At 30.5% G+C, this 25,158-nt stretch overlaps 2 protein-coding genes across 2 annotated transcripts in view; one reads left to right on the top strand and one right to left on the bottom strand.

The window, feature by feature from the left end:
- The window catches only part of LOC113398717 (adipokinetic hormone/corazonin-related peptide receptor variant I-like), a 40,004-nt gene extending 25,089 nt beyond the window's left edge, over positions 1-14,915 (top strand). The window contains exons 3-8 of the mRNA XM_026637605.2: positions 1,900-2,005; positions 4,153-4,357; positions 9,387-9,540; positions 10,664-10,851; positions 11,378-11,439; positions 14,799-14,915. Coding sequence (XP_026493390.2) covers positions 1,900-2,005; positions 4,153-4,357; positions 9,387-9,540; positions 10,664-10,851; positions 11,378-11,439; positions 14,799-14,915 — 832 coding nt within the window. The remainder of the gene's footprint in view (positions 1-1,899; positions 2,006-4,152; positions 4,358-9,386; positions 9,541-10,663; positions 10,852-11,377; positions 11,440-14,798) is intronic.
- A 5,235-nt stretch (positions 14,916-20,150) lies between these two features.
- Positions 20,151-25,158, bottom strand: part of LOC113398666 (actin-binding Rho-activating protein-like) — a 29,944-nt gene continuing 24,936 nt past the window's right edge. Inside the window, exons 4-5 of the mRNA XM_026637520.2 lie at positions 20,930-21,022; positions 20,151-20,279 (exon numbers count right to left, since the gene is read on the bottom strand). Of these exons, the coding sequence (XP_026493305.1) occupies positions 20,166-20,279; positions 20,930-21,022 (207 nt within the window). The 3' untranslated portion in view covers positions 20,151-20,165. The remainder of the gene's footprint in view (positions 20,280-20,929; positions 21,023-25,158) is intronic.

Raw genomic sequence — 25,158 nt, 5'->3', positions numbered from 1 at the left:
CACTTTAAATCTAACTTAACACAAACCTATGAATAACAAACAATGATCACAATATTTTTTAGATTTATACTATGTAAAATGAAATTAAAAATATTTAGACTATTTAAAAGTCAGCAAAGTTATTACGATAATATATTATAGTTAAAATTATTGTTATTTTTGGAGGCGGTGTCAGCCAAGGTAGGTTTGTAAATATATGATATACTCCAAATTTGTAAATCTGGTCTATCGATAAATACACTTCTTCTTGATGTTTTTTTAAACCCTATACGTACATAGTGGTCCTATATAATGATAGAAAATTGGAATCAAAATTGAGTGTTTAAGCAAACATGTCTACCGTCAGGTATTACAATTCATGAACTTTTCTCCTAATCCAAGACAAATAAAAGTCATTCAGATTTACTATTACATTTCCTGTTGAACGTTTTGTTTGTTTTGGCAGAGTATGAATTTTGTTTGTGATTTATTTATTTACAATTGACTTTTTCTTTTGTCTTACATCCAGATGCCGATACACCTGCATCGAATTGTTAACAAAAAAAATATTCGCAATCGTACACTATTGTACAATATTTCTTTTATGTTTAAGAAAAGGGTTGTCATAATTGACCGTAACAATAAGCAATAAAAACACAGATGTTGGTAATTTATTTAGACAAATTTTACCGGTAATTTTAAGAGGAACTAGAGCAGACATTGTAAGGTCTTGCCTTAAAAGTTCACCGTTATGGAAATTTGTCCATACCTTAAAACTATCTACGAATATGAGAGCACATTTGGGAGGAGGAAGTACAAATTTTCCTTCAAAGTTACTTTTAATAGGAGATGGAAAAGTACCTCATTCTGAAAATAAAATTGAAATTGATCGCGATTTAGGAGAAAAAGTGACTAGCATAGAGGATTTAATATCCAAAGTTTACCCTAATATCGTCGAAATAGAAAATAAAGATTACCAATGGATGTGTCAAAGGGCAATATTGGCGGCGAGAAATAGTAGCGTTGACGAAATTAACGACCTAATTTTAACCAAACTTCCAGGCGATATAACTACCTACACATCTATTGATAATGTAATGGATCAAGAAGATGCTGTCCATTACCCACAAGAGTTTCTCAATTCTTTAAACCCGAGCGGCCTTCCACCACATTCCCTGAAGTTAAAAATAGGTGCTGCGATAATTTTACTCAGAAATCTTAAACCACCAAATTTATGTAACGGGACCCGCCTTCAAGTAAAATTCCTTCGCAATAACGTGATCGTTGCAACAGTTTTGACTGATCCGGCAGTTGGTCAAACAGTGCTTATACCTCGCATCCCAATGATTCCAAATGATTTACCTTTTAATTTTAAAAGAATTCAATTTCCCATTAAGTTATCTTTTGCCGTAACCATTAATAAATCACAGGGCCAAACATTTAAACACGTAGGAATCGATTTACGTCAAGACTGCTTTTCACACGGCCAACTATATGTCGCGTTGTCAAGATCGGGTTGCGGGCAAAATCAGTATGTTCTTCTACCACAAGAAAATAAAACTAAAAATATAATCTACGCTGAAGTACTGTAAAACATATTATTAAATCTTATTGTCGATTATAATAACAAAAACCAACGTGAGCAATCAAACGATAATCATGATAGTGTTTCCGACAACTACGCGAACGAAGTCGCGGGCACAGCTAGTTTAGAATATAAGATTATATAAAACATTCAAGCAGATTTTCCTTCATTATTCAGCATGAGATAGGTATACAAATTAAGTACACAAGCTTTGAATCCACAACCTTCGGCAAACAACTTCGAGTTGCATTAATATTTTAAAAAAAAAAATAGTTTAATAAGCTTCGTCTTTATTGCAAAAACTTAAGGTTTTAATTACGTTGTTTTTGTTTTAGATTCTTCGCAGTACTATATCCTTTACGCTTGGCGGTGGCAAGAAATAGGAGTAAAACTATGTTGCTATTCGCATGGCTGGTTGCGTTCCTATGCAGCTTACCACAGGTATGTTCATCAATAGCTACCTAAAAATAAGTTTAAATTTTTGATAGGATGTGTTAAAATATCTAGTTAATATACAACTTGTATCAAATTTGAAATATTTATTTGTAAAGAATCATCAAATAATTAAGATTAAATAAGTTTATTTAAATCAAAATGTTATTTCGTGGAATGGCTGGACGACCCTAAGGTCAACAGAGATGCCATTCCATGAAATGGTGACCATAATTCTCGTAGCATTTCCTCGTTATAATATCAGTGGGTCTATTTAAACTGACTTCAAGAAAAGGAGGTTTATGTTCAAGACGTACTTATTTTATACAGTATATTATTAAATTTACAAGATATATACCGTTGAAATATTTATTACACGCTTACAATTTTTATATGGTTTGTGTAAAAAAAAATGTTTGAACTTAAACGATCACGTATATTCCAAAGAGGTGGAGAGATAAATTCCTATTTACTTTATTTCATTTGATCCAGATAAATCGTTTTCATTAAAGCCCCTAAGTAACATTTCATAAAAAGGTCAGCACAAGCCACGCCTAAGCTATGTTACAAGTTAAATGTCACCTTATGAGTAGGTACTTAATTTAATCATAATATCTAATTTAAAATAACAGAAGCCCACGCGAAGGTAATATAATAGGTAATAACGTTTCCAATTAATATTTTGTGTCAAGAAGTTATTAAAAAGAAGCATTATAAAAAAGAGAGAAATTAAAAAAAATGTATGTTTTTTTTTTCATATCATAACTTAAAATTAATTAAAAATTACAGACGTGCTTATGAAATATTCTAGATATGACGACCTCCATTTTTTTATATCGGAAATAAATGTTAGGCATAAAGGTTTAGGTATATCTTTAAGGCGTTTATAGAAAGAAAAATATGTCGATGAACTAAGGTGGAAGTTTTGAAGATTTGGTGATGAGAAAAATGATCCAGTGACGAGTTTTGGTACGTAAGAAAAAATTACTTAGAACTAAATCCACTATTTTAATTATGTCATAATTGATTGGCGTTTAACTACTTTAAATTTGGATTGTATACACGAATGTTTTAGAAATATGATTCTATTAATATTACTCGAATGGTATAGAGTTATATAGATTATTACAAACTTACCTTCGATTTTCGTTTGGCGATCCTCGTGCGAGCTCGTCCGGGTAGATAGTTGCCCCCTAATCTGTTATTCTACCGCTAAACAGAACTGTTGTAAACAGAATTTTGTGTTGAAAAGTGAGTCAGTTTATTTACGGTCACAAGGGACATAACACCTTGATTCCCAAGGTCGGTGGATTATTGGCGATCTAAGGATTGTTTAATATTTTTTTCTGAATCTATTGACAACTATTACCAGTCTATTAGCCATTCTGCCTAGCTATTATAATAAAATTCAAAATAAATTGAGTTGTAGCGTGAAACATACCTTTGTCTCCCTCGATAACCTGGATATCTAACACAGAAAGATTATTTCAAATCAGACTTATTTCTGAGAATAATCCCGTACAAAGGTAAATTAAAAGGATTTATAAAATTAGTATAGATTACGTACGTACAGTTAAACAGACAGTAAAACGATTCAAATTAATATAAATAATGATGGTTGTTGAACAAACGCTCATCATATCATTTTCTACCGCCAAGCAGACGTATTGCTTATTTAGTATTATTGTGTTCAGTAGCGGACTAAAAGGGGGGGCGGACGTGGCGGCTCGCTCCGGGCCTCTAGTCTTGGGGGGTCCCCCAATTGTATCCGCGTTCCCCTGATCAAATCCTAAACAAGACTTTAAAAATTATTAAAAAATGATGGACTTCCAGACTAACCTATATAAGAAATGTCAACTCAATACTTTCAACAACTTACAACCTTACATCCCCCTTTTCAACCCTTTACATCACTTTTTTCCATATAAAAAGTAGCCTATGTCCTTTCTCAGGCTCTAGATTATTTCTGTACCAAATTTAATTTAAATCGGTCCAATAATTTTGGCGTGAAAGCGAGACAGACAGACAGACAAACAGAGCTACGGTTAATCTAATTTTATAAAATGATTTAAGGATTAGTTATGACTATAATGTTTTTTATAACTGCAGCTCTGTTAATGTTCATAAGTATTTCAGTGTTTTTTCGTTTGTTTTAGAGTCTAGTTTTCCGTGTTCTCCATCATCCGACAGTTCCAGATTTTCAACAGTGCGTCTCCTTTGAAGCATTTTCCAATCAACACCAGGAGCTCGCTTACAACGTGACATGTTTGATTGCAATGTACTTTTTTCCACTGATCGTTATTACTGTGTGTTATGCTTGCATATTTTGGGAAATCCATAACAATTCGAAGGAAATATCGGGTTAGTATATTCATTATATTCGTATTACACAAATTAAACGGAGCGTGATACTTTTTTCTGAGAAAAATATTTGCACACACACACACGCACACACACACATACATACATACATTATTTTACATTCGATGTTGTGTTCATGTTCTTTTAATTTCTTTTATTATTGTATCAACTCCCACAGCTATTTCTTAAAAATGTTTATAGGTTAGATTTTGTCACGAAGGAAGCATCATTCTAGCGATAAGCTTTGTCACGTTTTAAATTAATTAAAACATCCTCTGCTTTTATGATGTGCTATCGTGTTTGGGTGCAATAAAGTTTGTAAATATATATTTAATATTATATTGGTAGTTCTATAGTTAGCATGCAAAAGTTATTTTATCTGCATATCTATACTTTTAAAGCGACTAAATAAAAAGAGTAGATTTGTTGGATGTGAAGTTTTTTTTATTCATGTTCGGAAACGGCTAGAATATTATTTTTATTGTTTTAATATATAGATTAATAAACAGTTCTCAAAACTATAGAACATTGTTTGTCGGAGTAAAAATGTTTTAAAATAATATATTCATATAACAAAAACCTTTAAAACTTGCATTGCTTGTTGGTAAATCTAAGAAAAATAATGACATTAAGGGTAAGTTATTTTTTTAAATAACATTAGGTACATAATAACATAATAACATAATCAGCCTGTAAATTTCTCACTGCTGGGCTAAGGCCTCCTCTCCCGTTGAGGAGAAGGTATGGAGCATATTCCACCACGCTGCTCCAATGCGGGTTGGTGGAATACACATGTGGCAGAATTTCGTTGAAATTACACACATGCAGGTTTCCTCACGATGTTTTCCTTCACCGCCGAGCACGAGATGAATTATAAACACAAATTAAGCACATGAAAATTCAGTGGTGCCTGCCTGGGTTTGAACCCGAAATCATCGGTTAAGATGCACGCGTTCTAACCACTGGGCCATCTCGGCCCTTTAGTTTAATTAAGTTATTAAAACATTAGGTACTTTATATTAAATATATTGAAATGGAGTGTTTTCTTACAATGTAATGTTAGGGAGATTCGGTTCTAAGAATAAATTTTTGCGAGAAGAGTTTGCGCCGAACATTATAATATAGACACATCCTGTTAATATACAGGCGACCATTTATGCTTCACATTATCATTAACTAAATCGCAAATAATAATCAGATTCTTTGAAACGTAGCTCAAAATCAGCGTCACATCCAAGATAATGAGGTACTATTTAATTTTTTTCAATAGAAAAACACAATAACTTATATTTGCCTGATCTGACGTTTGAATTCAGGACCCCGGGATCTGGGATAGTCAGCGACTAGAACAATGAGGCAGTCATCTTATATATTAATAGCGTAAGCCGATTTTTGTCCCAGTGATTATGGCACGATAGCTGCACATAAAAAAATCGATTACGATCATATTTTTAAAAGCTCCAGCCGTAGATGTGCAGAAAATTAAAGACGATTCTTGATTGAAATTTACTAAATTGTTACAATTTAACAAATTATATAATTTTAGAGAGCGGAAAAAAGTTACTGGCCGGTTAGAGAACTAGTACGGCTGTATAAGAAAAATATGATAAACGTAAACAAAATTAAAGTAAACTGTTTTCGACAAACTCCAATTGTAACTGAACTTGAACTGAACTGAAAAAAAATGTTTTTAAATAATCTTTCCTAATTGTTGAGCCAAATGTAAATGAGTGACTTGCAGTTTACAATGAAATTAAATCAAATTAATCATAGGTTCAATTATAAGTTTAGAAAAATATTTTGAATAAACGTGAAGTTTGACATAATATAAATTCCAATAAATATTAAAATATATGATGTTGTTAGTATTTAAAAATGTGCATATCGATGTAGTATCAGTAACATTATCTTAGGAATATGTGGAAATTTATTGAACATTACCTCGAAAGCTTTGGAAAAATTTCTCGAACACAGGATGTTTCAACTAATAGTTTCCGTTATACATACGGATACATGGATGTACCAGAAAGGAAAAATGTTTGGCCTTTTTATCTATCTATAATAACGTTCACAAGCATTAATCTTTAAAGAACACTTCACGTCCAGACATGGCGCCGTTCCACTTTTATTATGAATTATTTAAACGATTTTTTAATAAAAAAACACTGTGGCGTATAGCTTTTAGAATAGAATAGCTATTAGAAAATCTACATTTTTATTTCATTCAATATCTTTGCAACTCAATGATAACGATGATAATGATAACGTCATTAAAAGAAAATAGATACTTTTATTTAAAATGTATTTTATTCCATATTATTATTATTATTATAAATTAAAATGACGGTTAATTTCATATTGCTCGGCTATGACAACATCTTATTTTATCAGAGAAAAGGAAATTATTCCATAACACTGCTGTAATATAGCTGATTGTAATCAATCAGCTGCAGGTATCCTCGTGATCTTTTTCCTTCACCATCAAGTACGAAGTATATTATAAAAACAATCATTTCCAAAACCAGTAGAGCTAGACTTGGTGGTAGAGCTTTGTGCTAGTCCGTACCGCTGCTGAATAGGAATGATAAAGTCGATGTTTCTAGTCTTGCCTCCAATAATATCATATCAGCTCCGAACACAAACTTTACGTTCAATTGAATTGAAAATAATTTATAATGACAAATACTCGAAAACAAGTATAGTTTATTAATTTTTGTAAATAAAATTAATCAACACAAGTATAACTTTTTCCTTATTTTTTAAATAATTTAGTTATTAAAATTTGATTTTTAATTTTAATGTAATTACTAATGTTGTTTACACTTTTAAAGACGTATTGCTTATAATGTTATTTATATCTTTCTTAATTTAATGTGCTTAGTGATTAGCTGTTCAATACATAAATAAATAAACTTATTCTATGATGATTGTGAAATAATATTTACACGTAGATAAAATTCATTGCTTGATATTTGCTCTATTTATTTTCTACTTCTGTTTTTATTTACTATGTCAAAGCGTTCCGGTTATTTAATAAAAAAACATGATTATGTTCTTGTTAATATATGAGTACGTAATTTAAATTTTATAACGAAATTTGATGGTTTTTGTAATCATATCGAATTATTAAAATAAATAGAATTTTAAAAACGTTTAAAATTTTCACCCTGAAATGGTATAATTAAATAATCATAAGTAGACACTGAGTTACAGTAATTTAGTTACAATACTTTTGATTGATAAGATCGACTTTACATATAAATGTTTAGGGGGATCAGTGAGACGATCTAGTGTCTTCTTCTTTCAAATGTTAAAACAATTATGCCAGAAAGAGAGAAATTGTTTTCAACTAAACATCCGCCGAATAAAATGTATAAGGAAGTATTCATTTGTTTATGATTACATAACTTACTTCATAAAAAGTATTCCACAAAAGTATTCCAGTAACATTCGCCAATTATTATATTTCACCCGTTTAATAACTTACCATTTTCTTGTTTTTGATTATACATCTCGAACTTGATGGTACAGGAAAACTGAATCTATCAGTTGAAATCCTTCTATATGTAGATCATCATATAAAACCCATTACAAATAGCATGGCGGAATAATCTCCAAACTTTTTATTAGAGAAGAAAGGGCTTAGTCAAGCGGTGGAAAAATCACGGCCTATTATCTTGACTACAAATAGAATATTAACATTGCTTACTTAATTAAATTATTTAAATAAAAACCAAACGTTAAAAGCTTTATGTTGTAATTACTACGAGGGATTTTTTTTAATTGAAAGGCACTTTGCCCGTAATTAGAGTATCGATATAAATGCAAGGTATGCATTACGTTCCGTCACAAATTTAGCATATCACCGTAGTATAATTTGCATGTCCTTTAATTTATTTTATATGAATATTTATCATGATTGAGCACTGATTATTAAGCATATTAATATATCTCTAAGAAAATTGACCGCACGCAATGATAATCCAAATAATGATGCACTTACTATACACAAACATTATTATCATTAATAACAATCTTTTTGTATAAATAATTAATGTATAAACGCAATACAAACAATAAAATCAATGAAATACTCTAAAATGAAACTATTACAGTTATTGGTATAGTAAAAATTTAAATTGAATAAGTCGAAAAAGCCATTTGGGTTCAGAATATACGTAACTTACAACACGTTTAACTATAATACCTGTTCTATGACTATTCACTTCTTAAATCGCGCCTGAAATGTTATTTGAATGAATACATTTTAAATGTTGTTAATATTCAGCCAATGTCACATATTATACCCTGTACAAGATAGCTTGATCTTTTTGACAGATGTAATTTTTTCTGATAGACATAACTTTGCAATGACGAACATATTATTTTCTTAATTTAATGATTTTAAAAATTGTAAAAATATTAAAAAAAATACATATAATGCAAAAGTTCCTAAAGATTCCAGCGTTATCCGAAAATTTTAAGACTTTTTCCATTATATATTATTGCTTCAAAGTAAAATTTAAATAGAAAGACTGAAAATAATAGACGCTTGTACAATGTTACATCGGTCGGACGGAAGGGACGCGAATAACAGGCAGTAACTGCTACAAATATCGCTTACAAAAATCCTTATCAAAGATCATTGTTAAGTTATTGTTACGAACCTTTTGGTTGGGGTCTCTTTGGCTAGTGGTTGGGGTCTCTTTAGCTGGTATAACTCTTTTTAGAAAAAAAGGTAAAAAAAAATGAATTCAAATTTGAATTACGCATTCCATCGTTCCATAGACTGTTCTATATGTTATATTTTCTGTTTCTCATCACTAGCCCGTCTGTCAAAAAGATCAAGCTAACTTGAACATGGTATATTAAGTTCTGACATTTCACGAATGTGATTTGCGGTGAGCTTCAACGACCGCATATCAGTTAAGATACGTTAGAATTGAATCTAATTCAAAGTCGCGTTCCGGTGCACTGGATTAAAAAGAGATTTCATACTCCCACAATTTCATACTTTTTAATTTTTTAGGAAAATCATTGTCAAACGAAAGTGGTCGAATACAATTGCGGCGGTCCGACCAGCGTCCGCTAGCCCGTGCCAGACGTCGCACCCTTCGAATGACCGTCACAATAGTCAGTGTTTTTGCCTGCTGCTGGCTTCCTTATGCTACCATGACTTTATGGTAAGTTACATAATTAATTAATTATAAGCTTAATTTAAGATTATATAGACGAAATAACAATGTAAAATTTGTGTTGGTTTACTTCTATGCAGGATGTATAAAGGATATGTTATAATGCCCAATCTTAGTTTTTGTTTCTCTCATTCGTCAAGATGAAAATAATAACGATAAAATAAAATAATTTATACTTTATTTTGCGCCATGACAGGCTGACATACAGTGGGTTTTAAGCTGAGGTGTCAATTAAGATGAAAATAATTGTTATATTGATTAAATGAATGTTCGGAACTAAATAGTAACACATCAAGTCTTGTAATTGATTGCAGATTAAACAGACATAAAGATAAACGATATGAATAATCATAAAATATACATTCATTAATGTTAATATGGATTGTATTATTTGTTACATTTATTAGCCTTAATTTAATTAATCAAAGTAAGAAAAAAAATAGTCTTCAAAATAATAAGAGTCTAACATTCTCTCGCCTTTTTCCTCACGGCGCGCACTTCCGCACAAATTTAAGATTATATCAATATAGAATTTTAACATTTGAATAGCTTTAATATTTTTTTGTCTCTATCATATCAAACTATCTCTTGACTGACATGAACTGTTAATTGGTTACATTATCATGATAAGCTATTTTCACAAATAAATCTTATTAGATTTCAGTACGCATGCACCCTTACAGTCACGAACTGAATTTCATGCGGGCGAATGCTATTACGAAGGGAAGACTAGGTAGTTGTTAACTATTATAAAATCGTTTGTTTTTTTATAACGTCATCAAATTTTAGACATCGTCAAGGGGAAGATCCAGACAGTTCTGAGCTACCAGTTAAACCTTTATCAATCTTTATAACAAATCACATATAAATGTGAAAAAGTTTTTAAAATATCAAGTTACGATTTTTTTTAGTTTGATTCCAAAATACTTTTATAATTCAATACCTTTGTAATTTCATAGAGTTTTTTTATTTTTTTTTCTCCAGTTTTGCATGTTAATTTTTTTACTTTTATAATTTGTTTTACCAATAATCCTATATATCTAACAAATGAACTATATACATACTCGTACAAATTTTGCTACCATTTATCAATAAAGTAATATTTTTATAGGTATATGTTCGATCGCAAGTCAGCAGTGCATGTATCAGCGAAGGTCCAAGATCTATTCTTCATCATGGCTGTTTCAAATTCCTGCATGGATCCGCTGGTCTACGGCTCATTTACGTTGGATATGAACATTATTAATCAGAAGTTGAGGAAATTCTTCAAAACACACCGTAATACCTGCGAGGCTAGCCGTATGTTTTTAAATTTAATTATATCTGAAATACTGTTCTTTCTATATATTTAATATCAAGGTCACAATTGTACTCCAAATAGAAATAAACCTACCACAAAGGTTTTTTAAAATGATCTGTAAATAGTAAATATCTGGCATTGACTTTATATAGGCTCGCTTCCGTTCGCACAGTTTGAATTTTTATACAGAGTGTTCTATTATGTGATATAATAAATGCAACTATAACCATGTGGATTATTTAATAAAATATATTCATATAAAATTATATTGACAGAGATAGTGACATAGAAACTAATAGAATATTTATGATACATATAAAATTGGGCATTCGCATGGACGATTACGTGGGCCCTATTAATATACTATCGATTTCTCAATAATATGTTTTGATAACATTAGTAATTACATTAAATAAGTAATTTTATTTTTGCTGATGATTAATATATCTTACATTATATTTATATATAATTATTAAGTTAAGTTTAGTTAAATACGAATTAATAATAATTATTTTTATAACGCAGATTTATCGACCCTTGAGAACTATGGCAGCAAAACAACCAAAGAAACAGTTCGGCCGATTACTGTGAGTTTAAAATGGAATTTGCATGTTATTTTTATAAAAATACTAAATTATGATACTATTCTATTCTACTAACTTATAAGAATAATTAAATAAATACGTTCTCTGTTTTATTCCGATACAACTTCAACTATTCCTAACATAAAATAACCTCAGGTAAACCTAATACGTAACTGAGGACCATTTCTTCTTTTTAATTTTTATCGGTTACGATATGATCCCGATCCAACTTTGTGGAGCCGCAGCTGGGTCGTTGATTTGCTAGTAGTATTCTGGTCCATGGCAAATGTTAGAAAAATATATACATATATATCCTGTTATGATCATGAATCAAGGAGGAATGAGGACCATGTTGTGAGGAAGGTCTTGAGCATGGATGTGGATGGATATAGAGGTAAGGGACGACCAAAGAAATGATGGATGGATTGTGTGAAAGACGATATGGTTAGAAAGTACTTGTGACATGGCGTCCGACGGAGAAGTATGGAAGAAGAAGACGTGCTTCACCGATCCCGAGTAAAATTGGGATAAGGGCAGGAGGATGATGATGATTCTGTTATGATCCTCTACTATGATAATTTATTGTTTACATCTTAAAAATAATAGAAATAAACAAATATATAATTGACTTTAATAAAGGCCGTGTTATGTGCCATTTGTACTAGTCGCTTGATTTATATTATTATAACCGTTGCATTTTGGTGCGTACATATCTCGACTTTAGAGCGTATAATAGCAGTCAGTGATTACGAAAAACTAATTCAGTATTCGCTACACGATATTTAACTTCTTTATTAAACTTGAACACAAACTACTCAACGTTTTAGTGTACATTATTACAATTTTATAAAAATAAAACTTTCTTAAAATGGAGAGTTCACTCGTTACAATTCAGAGCTGATTTTATATTAAAGTCTAGAGGATAAGTCAATGAGACAGTAGGATTAAAAGCGAGATAAAAGGTATTTTTTTTTTATGTATCATTAGGGCTTCGCATAGAAGTAAGCGTCGAGAGGCCGGGAGGCGAATTCTACTTATAAAGTATCACTTTATAGGAACCGAATGGGAACTTAATCGTTGACGTTTGGCCGCGTTCCTCTTCATGAATTTAATTATCCATTATTGGATTACAAAATTAATAGTTGATTTTGTCGATACAGTATATTGCTATATATCTATATATATCATGTTGGTTTGGTTCCAATACCAAAGATATACAATAGTCGACGTTAGATCGAATCGAGATCGTATCGTAACCGTTATAAGTTAATAAAAATGTTTTGATGAACCACTAATTATATGGTTGATCTAGGAAAATATAGGTCGCAGTGTTTAATACCATAATTATCAAACGAAATATAGGCCAGGATCTGGCTATCCTAGCTAATTTAATAAACTTTGGTAAGGATAATCAGGCATGTTCCCGAGAGCATGAATAATCGATGATTATTCTAGACTATGGAAATTATTACTAACATTTGAAGTTGCAAAAGCATGACGGGAATCAAATTTGAATAAATTAGCTTAATTGGTATTATTTTTCTTCTCCATCATGGACGATGTAACGACAAACGGCAAGCTCAATCAGATATAAGCTACTAAGATACTGTGTTTAGTATTTTTTCTTCATTTTTAGCCATTTCACTTTATACGATGTCAAGAAGAATATCTTAACTAGCAGCTCGGATGCCGTTGGTTCTGACCGTATTTGCTCTTGTCATTTCGAATTTTGACCTATAGCTGCTGTTATCACGTATATCTTTAACTTCATCGTAGAATCCTTAAGTTTCTATTTAAATGCTCAAATAATTTCCGCACCAAATAAGTCAAGTCGTCGTAATTACACAGATTTTCGGCCGTTTTTGTCAAAAGTATTTGAACGTATGATAACAAATACACTTTTGTTTTTGAACATAATCTCGTTCATTCTTTGCAATCTGGATTCCGTTGTGGTCTAAGTATGGCTACTGTTTTAGTTATAATAATTAATGGGCGGCATCAGGATTGTTCACCGGTCACAGTGATTCGCTGCTTGCAATATCAGGAATTCATTTAATAATGTGGTACTAACATACTGCGTCCCACTATATACTTACTTACAGACTGTCCATTCCTTAGTTTGTTGTGTATTTATGTAAATATTCAATAGGAGTGCAATAAAGTATGCGTTAATATAAAATGTAAGACAGAAACACTTAAATTGATATAAACTGTTGTGTAAGTCGATATTATGTTCTTCGAATTTAAATAGTAAATTATATTTAAAAGATCTGCGGTCTACATATTCCTACCAAAAGATACGGTAAATTCGATAAATCGAAGTCGATCCCGTTAAAAGTAAAGCATTGTACTTTTCACATTCAACCCGTCGTCGTCCAGGGTCAATAGCCCTGTATGACAAGGTAATCCCTTGGCAATCAGAGGTCAAATACCTAGGTGTAATTCTAGACCGACGTAGTTTACGCTTCATATATATTATATAAAGAATAAAGTCGCCTTTGTTCTTAGTACATTGTACCCGATGCAAGCGTAAGTCAAGCGAAGTAAGTTGTCCTTTAGATACATATATGGTTACAACGTAAAAACTTGTATGCTGCCAATTCTATCTTATGCTAGTGTAGTGTTCGCTCACTCGAACCCTCACAACATAGCTAGGCTACAAGCTATCCAGAATAGATTTCTACACGTTGCCTCGGGCTGCCCGTGGTGCATGCGTAACGTCCTTAGGGATCTTAAGATAGATTTAATAGCTAACGTAAAACGTAATAAACGTAAAACGTCGCAACACTCTTACAAACTTATGCCCGAGGTGAGCAAGTATAACCCCTTATATTTAGCTTATCCGATCCCTAGGCGCCTTAAGCACGTCTTACACGACCAACAGACTCAATACCGATAATATTAACTTATTAGGAAGCACACAGTACACCACCAGCCGGTCGAGGTTCTGCATTAATTTCGATTCGTCGACGTCTAGGCGAATGGCGACGTATGCACACGACATTCCCGATGTTGACAGCGTCCTAAGCCGAGGTTCGGCCTCATAGTAGAGAGCCTTAGGTCGTGAATATTCTGAGCTCTTAACAGGGCTCCTAACAAGTAACCGGCTTGAGAACTGTAACTTACCCCCGTCCGGTGGCGCTGTAGGGACCATTAGTAAAAGCATTCCATACAAAAAAAAAGTTTTATATATATTTCATAAGTTTATGTTTGTTCACACAAAAATAAATTATTTTTTGGTAGTATCCTTATTTTAATTTACGTCAAATATTATATTATAAACGAATATCAATTTGCTTTCACTGTATTACGAAGCTTTTGAATTATAATTACAACTTCGTATATTATGGTTTAACTTTCAGGCATATTCAAAATATCAGCGTCATTACACCGTAGCCTTTCAAGAAAGTTCCTTGATTGCGCCCAGTTTTCATTCGTTTGTGAAGTGTTTACATTACAATCTAAACAATAGAAATTAAGATGATCTTATAGTTCTTGTAAAACAAAGAAAAAATATACTGTCGTAACTTAAATATATATATATTGTATTTAAAACACTATAGCAATTTAAAAATAATACGTTTTTTATGTTATATTATTTAATAAGACATTAATAAAATAATAAGTCCCTTTAAGGTTTACAACACTGTTATTTGGATCAAACATCCTTGCTCGAGGGTTCGTTGACTTATTGGTATCTGAGGTTAAGGTTGTTACGAAACAATTCTACTAATCTCTTACAGAAATGATAAATTTCTTATCTCTTTCAAACTACATTAGTATATATTAATCCTCAAATGTTTTGCTGATTTATTTATGTATATCATTTCAATAAAAAATAACCTCCGGTTTTTGAAACGCTGATCAAAGATAGATTTACTGATCTGACTTAATACTGTAAGATAGTATCATTTGACTACAATTTAATAGTTATAGTAGAACAAATGTTAGTCATGGTTATTCAATGTATAGTGTTATACTCAATGAATGTATTGATATAAAGTAATTAGCTTGTAACTAGGAATGTGCAATATCTGAATACTCTGATGGTTTTATTGTTTAATAAATAAATAATATTAAAATAAAATGAAATGAATTATACGTAATTATTCAATCGAACGCGATCGATCAGTGTCATACGTATTAAAATTTAATGTATTAATCTGAGTTTAACCGGCGTTTCAGAAACCTAAGGGTAATCTCTTGAATTAATATGATTGACATATTAACCTGCAGTAAATATATGTGTACTTGTGTCATATAAAATAATGTCGAAATAAATAATATTTTTTTTACAATCGTTTTATTAAATACTTCTTATAAATGTTATATATTTTATGTTACTTTAATTATTGCGAAAGGTATATGTATTATACGAGTACGATTTTAATTAGTTATTGTTAACCCACGCAAACTTAATTAATTAGTTAATTAATTAATTAATTAACTTAACTTCAGGTCGTAGCCAGTCAGCTGTATGAAAGTTAGAGTTATTATCATATATACTTTTTAATATAATGTATTAAATATTAATATACAGTTACTGTCATCATTTAAATAAGGTATTATGTTACAATTATTGTATACAAAGTTATTGTTCATTTTAATAAGCCTCATTTTAATAAGAAAATAATTGAGTCAAAATTAATGCGAAATGCGCAATGGTTAAAATATATTATGAAGCTTAAATGAAGTTTTTTTTTTGTTTATATCAGGCGCAATGAGGCGTTATGAGCAGATGGGAAAATGTTCCACCAGATTTTGGCATTGGCAGACATTGGCTCTATAAGAAATATTAACCATTCCTTACATCGCCAATGTGCTACCAACCTCGGAAGGTAAGATGTTATATCCTTAGTGCCTGTAACATTGGGTAACTCACCATTCAAATCAGAGATCCACATTACTGCTGTTTGGTGGTAGAATTGGTAATAAGTGGGTCCAGACAGGCTTGCACACATGTGCAACCCACACCCCAACACCAAGTAAATTATGGTTGATTCAAATTCGGGCCAGTATGACTGAATTTTCATGTGCTTAATTTGTGATCAACGGTGAGGTAACCTGCTTATGTCTAACTAGAGGATACATTTTCTTCATATAATTAATTTGAAGGGCAGTAAGTATGCGAGTTTTTAACGAAAGCCCGCTTTTAATTATCCTTGGTTGTTTTAAAAAATAATCATTAGTAAAGCATTCTTAATAGAAAAAAGTGTGTATTTAAAAAAAAAAGAGAAACTACTGATTTTATGAAGATTGCCCTCCGGACGGACACACGAAATATTAATAAAATACGTGTTTTTGTCTCGATAATTTACGAATAGATTTTTACCTTTAAAAGGGCAATTATTTTAAAGTCATAGACAGACAATTTTCAATTTTATTTATTTGTATAGATTGATAAATGAACAAAGGAAACCTTCGATCTTATTAATCAGCAGTTAAGGACCAAATTCGATTATTCAAATGTAATGAAATATCATATCAATGTAAGTATAAAAAAATAAATTCAAACATAATATGGCTATGAATTGTAAACAATAATTTATTGATTAAATGTACAATAATAAATAAATGTTAAATTTCAACAATTTGAAATTACAATAACTTTCAAATCTTTATTAATAGTTTATTTTATAAGCTATTTTTAGGTCACCGACTAGAAAAGTTAAACGTAATCATTAGTTCCAACAAGAACTAATAAAACCAGTAAATTTTCTTCTTGAACTAATTTCAGAACAGCTAGCAAAAATACTTTTCAGAAATTATTTAGGTAATAAATATCTTACATTTAACATAATCATTTAAAAAAAAAATGTTTCACAAATATACTTGCTGATTTATAGTTATAGTTCTTTTTTTTTAAATATGTTTTAAAACAATCTTATCAATATAAAAAGTAAAGTAAAGTCAAATAATTGTTTGTCAAATTATATTTTACGAAATGAAAATATGTCTGGCTGTCGTATCGTTTGTCAAAAGATTATTCATTTATAACAAAATGAAGTGTATCTTTTTACAGGCTTAACGAGGACACGTCCAACCTCCATACTCCGGGCTGGTACTGAGAATTTTTCGACAATAATACATAATTTTACTGGCCCAATTTAGGGTCTGAACTCAGAACCTCTGAATCTGTGCATTATATGTAGCTACAAGATCAACGAGGCGGTGAGAATAAATATAGAATATTCGAAAGTTGTTTGTAAATTAAAAAAATATTATTTGTTTTTGAGCCTTCATTAAAAGGGCACATAATCCTCTTATACAATATAGTCACAACATTGTAAAAATTAATGAAAATGAATCACAAAAAAAATGTATTTTCCGGTAAACAAAATCGGATAAATATAGTTGCTAAGTGAATTCAATTGAATCGTCGCGATCTTACTGTTCGATACATATTCGAGTTTGCAATATTGGTTGTCAAGCTCAGGAATATCCTTTTTATTGAGAATAGGACGTACTGTTAAAACAAGTTGTTATAAACGCAGTCGAAAGAGATTAAAAACGAATTATATAAATAGTACAACACCAAATTTGTCTCTATGTATAAAATAAAAAATATATAAATAATTTCAATCGCAATAACAAAGATCTCTTTCTTACCGGCTCGGTCGTTTTCAGCCTACTGGTGATTGATGCACCAGTGCATTGGTGCACCAGTATGTGCGCAAACAAAATGCCCTGGGAATAAAGTGCAGGTAGTGCATTCTCTCATAATTCAATAGGACGGGAAATCCGACGCGACCGAATAGATTGCTTTTTTTATTATTATTTATGACTATTTTGACTAAATATTTTTATGTATCAACAAAGAAATATTTTAATTTATGAATTTGCTGATTATTATTAAATAATTTCGGAGAAATCCAGAGGAATAGAATAAGTATAGTATAGTTATACTCTATAAAATAAAAAAAGCTTAATTATAGCAGAACTAGCTTTGGAGTTCTTGCAATTTTTACTTTGTCTTTAATTTCATTATATTTATATGATGTTTGATTTTCAAACAGATCTAAAATATACTGAAGTGCGCGAGAAATTTAGATAATAATTGTACATTTTTTAATAAATGAACCTTAACATGTTATGATTGAGTTACATTAAAGTGAGCCGCCATTATGACGTTAGGATAGCGGTTCACATAAGTAAACTCTGCATAAATTACATTTTTAAAATAATAATTGTCCTAGATAAACAAGGGAGCTGAGACAGCCCAATAGTTGAACCGAAATGTATATTATTTGGGTTTAAATAATTTCAGAAATGATTAGTCTTTTTTAAGAGTATTTATTTAAAAATATTTTCATATTATTTTAAAATGTTAAATAAATGTACATATTTTAGTTTAAACCTACGCACAAAACTATCTTAAAACTTATTTGTGATATTCATAAAATTTTATCAATTTTATGTAAATTGAGCTTTTTTATAATTTTGCAATGGTTTCGGTTTTTGAGTGATAATTTTGTATGAAGAAAATTTTCCTTATTGGTCAATGACAAATGGTTAACAACTAGACCATATAATAATAGACTAGACTAGACCGACACTAAATAGACTTTATTTAGCGAATTTTTACTTTAGTCTATTTCATTTGACATTTAAAAATAGAAGACATTTTGTTTACTTACAAAGTCCCAGTCTGGAAAAAAAATTTAGGGTAAGACGAAAATCTTTAAAATAACTAAAGACTCGCTAGTAAAAATATTGCTCTTAAAAAAATCTAATTTTTTTTATAATTATTATATTTTTTATAACAAATTAAAATTAATAATAATTGTTTTAGGATAATCTTGTCGTGTGCGATTGATTACATTCCATTAACTTATTGTAAATATAATCTAAAATAACCAATAATGACTAGAATAACTAATTACATTTTCTTATAACTAACGAGATAGTCATTTACAAAAATGAATTAAGAAATGTTAATATGTTAAAAGAACATCATTCACAAAACTGAAATAAAAATAAATGTACGTAAAACAATAAGATTACAAAGCACTACGATAGGTCCCTTCTTTTCATTTCTAACGTTCTATCTATCTTTTTATATCTAAAATTATCTTTTCTTAGCTTAATAAATTTCTTCTTTGATTTTCGGATTACAACAGATCGTCTGAACTTTTAACGAAGAAAATATTCTCTCATCGATTTAACATTAGCATTTTTCCGCAATTCGAAGCGATAAAGAATTTCAAATTCAATGTTATATACGAATACATTACCCATAATACTTCATTCTTAATTATACTTTAAAGGATATATAGCCAAGACGATATTTATATATAATTTATATGCTTTATCTAATAAACAAATAACTACACGTAATTATAATTATGTTTTCGCATTCAGTCAGAAACAGCTATCAGCGAGTAATTGCTACATACAAACATGTTATTTATATTAAACTGAACACAGGGACTGTCCACTTATTTCCATATTACAACTGTCACTATGCAGACAGAACCGCGTCGCATTCTTGGCATTTATCTTCACATATTCATATTTTATTATTGGCAGACTTAGTGGCAATATCAGTTTCTTCGGCCTATTTTAAACCAACAGTACACATGTGAAGAGTTGGCATAATTCTATAAGAAATAAATACAAGCAATTTTGAACTAATTGCGAATAAACATAAGGTCTAATATTTATGTGAGCTATGCTCCGTAGGTCGGTGTCGGTCTTTATTTGTTATATTATAGTTATATTTGTAGAATTTAATTAGGCATTGGTGACACTGATCGCCTAGCTTGTAAGGCTTTGTTGTTACAATATTCCCTGATGTCGGTAATGGGCTGCATTAGGAACACGGGCACGTCATCGTCTCGTTTCTGAAAAATAGAATATATCATAAATAAAATATTCATTGTATTTCTATGTTGAAAGTTCCCTCGATCTAAAAAGGTTGTATGGACAGTTTTATGCACTTTTATTATATACAGGCTTACAGTACATTTTTGCTCTTTCGATATTTATTTAAATAAATAATAAACTGCAACTTTATTATTTATTTAAATAAATATCGACTGACACAGATAAATCACAAAATAAGCACAATTAAAAAAAATAAAAAAATTCACTTTTAACTGTGTCACACAATCAAGCAAGAATGAATGAACGTATCTGAATTAAATTTGGCAAAAATATAGATTATAGTAGAGAAACTGAACGTAATACCTGAAACACCCTCTCCCATCACAAGCAGGCGAACCAACGGGTAAAAATTAGAGCCTAAAGGGCAACTCATCCAAGACATGCGGAATTTCTCACGATTATTTATTTTACCACCGATTGCGCAATGTTTTATAAACACAAAATTGAGATACTTATAATACAGGTAATTAAAAAAGTTTCTAACCATTGGGCTATCTCTACTCTCTATAAAGGTATATCTTTCTCATGATTTTCTTAAAATTTCTTCTAGAAAACTCACACAAACTTCACTGCGATCAATTATTTATAATTTAAACTTCTAAGTTACCTGGAATAGAACTTCCCCCTCGAAGAAAGTTAATTGATGTTTTCTCGTCCTCAGCAAGATCCCGACGAGTTTGTCTGAGATTACTGTGTAGATCTGTAATAGAGTTTCACTTTGTAAGATTGATGCGTACGTATCTCGGTAGTTGAGTCTTGACATTAAGTAAAATATATATTCATGTATTTTCTACCAACGAATTCCTTCGCTGTCAATCGATATTTAATAATATTGCCTACATTACATATACCATAATACCCTGTTCAAGTTAGCTTGATCTTTTTGACAGACGGCTAGTGATGAGAAACAGAAAATATAATATATATAACAGTCGATGGAACGATGGAATGCGTAATTCAAATTTGAATTCAATAATCCGTTCGTAACAATAACTTAACAATGATCTTTAATAAGGATTTTTGTAATCGATATTTGTAGTAGTTACTGCCCGTTATTCGCGTCCCTACCGTCCGACCGATGTAAAATTGTACAAGCGTCTATTATTTTCAGTGTTTCTATTTAAATTTTACTTTGAAGCAATAATACATAATAGAAAAAGTCCTAAAATTTTCGGCTAACGCTTGAATCTTTAGGAACTTTTGTATTATATGTATTTTTTTAAAATATTTTTACAATTTTTAAAATAATTAAATTAAGAAAATAATAAGAAAATAATTACATCTGTCAAAAAGATCAAGCTATCTTGTACAGGGTATATTGATACATTTTTCACACAGAGGATCGGAATTCCGATTCAACGAAATGCCGCTGTCATGTCATATGCGGTCATGACGTTTTCATGACGTTTTCTTTCATTATTATTTGTATATAATTAAGACCTTAATGTAAATAAATGTTGGTTACATTTAAAATATATATTGCTATTTTATAAAGACGGTGACTGTGAAATTGTTTGAGTCAATATAAAGAATATTTTTCACCTTGGCTTGCTTAAAATAATGAAACTTTGAACAGGATTGCAGCTGACGATCAGAAGGTACAATAAACTCCTCAATAAAAAAAGTCTTGTCTAGTCTATTGTTTATATTTTAACACCTCGCTTTATTGCCTCCACTGGTGATAGGAAGCTTGGTTCGTTTTTTGCCCTGAGAATCGGAATTGCGATTCAACCGGGTAATGATGTTACAATTCTTGCCGCCATTCCATTCATTCATGATTTTTTGTTTATGGTATAGGTTGGCGGACGAGCATATATGCTACCTCATGGTAAGTAGTTATCATCGCCCAAAGACTAAGGCGCTGTTAGAAATATTAACCATTCTTTACATCGCCAATGCATGACTAAACTTGGGAACTAAGATGTTTGTCCCTGTAGTTACACTGGCTCACTCACCCTTCAAACCGGAACATAACAATACGGAGTACTGTTGTTCGGCGGTAAAATATCTGATTTGTGGGTTATACCTACCCAGACAGTCTTACACAAAGCCCTACCACCTAGTAAATATTTATGTAAAGATTTATACAGTAAATATATTTAATTCTTATGAAAATAAAATATTATTATAGGCTTTATATTGTAGAAGTTGTAGCACTCAAATATAGTCTTTATATCAGTATTAATGTAGTCATTATTCGGGATACCGTCGTTTATATGTCTATAGACAAAATCTAAAATTACAATATGGTTGTAATAAATCAATACTCATATCGTATTAACGTCAATCGCCTGACATTGAACCGTTGATCGTAAACAAGTTGAACCGGAAAGAGCTCCAGACTTATTTTCGATCCCGCACGCTCCCATTTCCATATTCGGTTGCGCAAGTAATGTTTATGTTGCTAATTACGAGCGGACCGGCGGTCATTAGTATACGTATGCCAAATTTAAATCTTGGCCGATGTTGACCGACTCTCGGCCGTGACGGTTGGAATGTCAAGTGACGTCACGAATATGTAGTATGGTATGATATCTTGTATTACGGTAGGGTGTATTTTGTATAGGATAGCCAGTGTAACTATAGCTACAAGGGAGGTTACATTTTAGTTCCCAAGGTTGGCGGCACATTGGTCATGTAAGGATTTGTTAATACTTATTATAAACGCCAATACCTAAGGGCGATGGTGTGACCACTTAAATTAGAAGATCCATTTGTCAGTACGTCTACCTTATTGAAAACTCTACGATATTTTCTTGAGTACCTGTAGGCAACCACTTTTGTTATTGCCTGTCCATTATATTCTTAATTGGATACTGTAATTAAGAACTTATGAGATATATACAAGTTATCTTGTTAACGAATAGTCTACGAAATCAACTTTGTTCGAGATTCGCAAAATCTAATCGAAGAAAATCCTGCCAAGAACCACTTAGCATTTTTTAAATCTCCAATATAAAGGAAAGGCAAAATATTAGCACATATATTTATTGTTTATTTAAATTGATCTGTTACAAGAAAGGACTTTGTTGCATATTCCGTCGCGGGAAGTGATCGTATAATACTAGATTTTTCAGAATCTTTTTAGGGTTTAGTTGTTACTAGTTTTATCGCTAAGAGACATTAAAATTTAAAATATTTTTTTTATAATATTTTTAGATTTAAATACAGTTGATTTGAAGCTTTTTCCACGCTTTATTACGTGACGACGGAGATACATGTGCCACAATTTATTACATATACATATGTATATATTTTGCTGGTTTCCTCAGTATGTTTTCCGTTACGTCCAGCGCTTGATGAATTATGAACACAATTTGTTCACGTCTATAGTAATTGGTTCTTATCGAGATTAAATCGATAGATTTTTATTACAAGGAGATAGGATATAAATATTGTCGGTTATATTCTTTTAATAATGTGATTATTAATTATTCAAAAAAGAAATATCTTGACATTCTAATATGTTTGTAGAATCGTTTAAACGCATAGGCCAAGGATGTGAGGTAGAAAATGTAGCTTTTTTTATAAGGAAAGGCTGATAACAAATTTTAGTTTTACATATTCCATGCGGATTGATTAATATATCTTTATTTATAATACGACCCTGTTCTTCTATTTATTCTTTTTATATCCGCTTTAATGTTACTTCCAAAGTCTTTATAACTATTTCGAAATTCAAACGCCATTTAATACGAATGCATAATGAATACCATAAATAATTCTAGATCTCAACCAATAATAGTGGATCAAAGACAAAGTTTATTTTTAATTAATCCTGGAATAGACTATTTTAAGGTACAAGATATTCCTTCCTTGTTAAGATATAAAAACTGTATAGTATAATTCATAGTTTCAAAAAAATATGAAAAAATAAAATTAGAAGTTTCGTTTTATTAAAAAAGAATCACAAAGTCAAAGGATTTTTTAAAACAATTTTCTTAAATTTCATTAGGTACGATATTGAATTCACTTCATTGAATAAATGAATTTCCATTAAACAATTTAAAAAAAAATAGTTAATTTTATAAATTTGCTTTTACATTGTTAATTGATGTCAATTAACATGTTACGGAGGAAAGCTCAATGAATAAATTCTTATGGAAATACATAAACTACATTTGTATTTATAAAGAATAAGGAAAAACTTTAACACGTTAGTTTCTGTAAATTTCAACTTCAAACACATTTATTGAAACTTATGTATATATAAAATCTTTACATTTTTAATAAATAAAATATATTCGTGGTATATATTGGGTCCTTATCTAGGAAATTAGCGTTTTGTCGTACTAACCACTTTGATATGAAATATCTCCTCTTTGGTTAAAAAATTCAAATTCAAATTTATAAATTCAATTAACTGGTTTTTTGAGTTTTGAAAGCTGTCATTCATTTGTTTTTTCCTGATTATTTTTTTTTCTTTGGCATCGCTTATTACAGCACAATGGAAAACATGAAGTATATTTACGAGTACAAGTTCTACCGTGGAACCAGTGCTGCAGAAACAGATCGTAGTCTGGTGTTGCAAAAGAAAGTTCGGTACGTTTTTGGTTTCAACGTTTCCCCGTGGAGAAAAAATATAAAAGTTACTTAACCTTTTAAGCGTAGTATTTAGATATTAATAAAATTGATGATGGAGATATAAAAAAATGTATAAAAAATTGAGTACAATTTTTGTTTTATTTTCTCTTAAATATTTAAATAAAGATAAGTAAATATTGTTTTGAATACAAGTACTGTGTCCTTTTTGCTATAAATAGAATGATAGATATAAATGAGCTACCTATATTGCTGATATTTGTAATATAAACCACGATTAATCCCTTTTGGTTA

The sequence above is a fragment of the Vanessa tameamea genome, chromosome 14, assembly GCF_037043105.1.
Source record: "Vanessa tameamea isolate UH-Manoa-2023 chromosome 14, ilVanTame1 primary haplotype, whole genome shotgun sequence".
NCBI lineage: Eukaryota > Metazoa > Arthropoda > Insecta > Lepidoptera > Nymphalidae > Vanessa > Vanessa tameamea.
The sequence above is the reverse complement of the archived record's forward strand: the minus strand, read 5'-3'. Positions and strand labels throughout refer to the sequence as shown.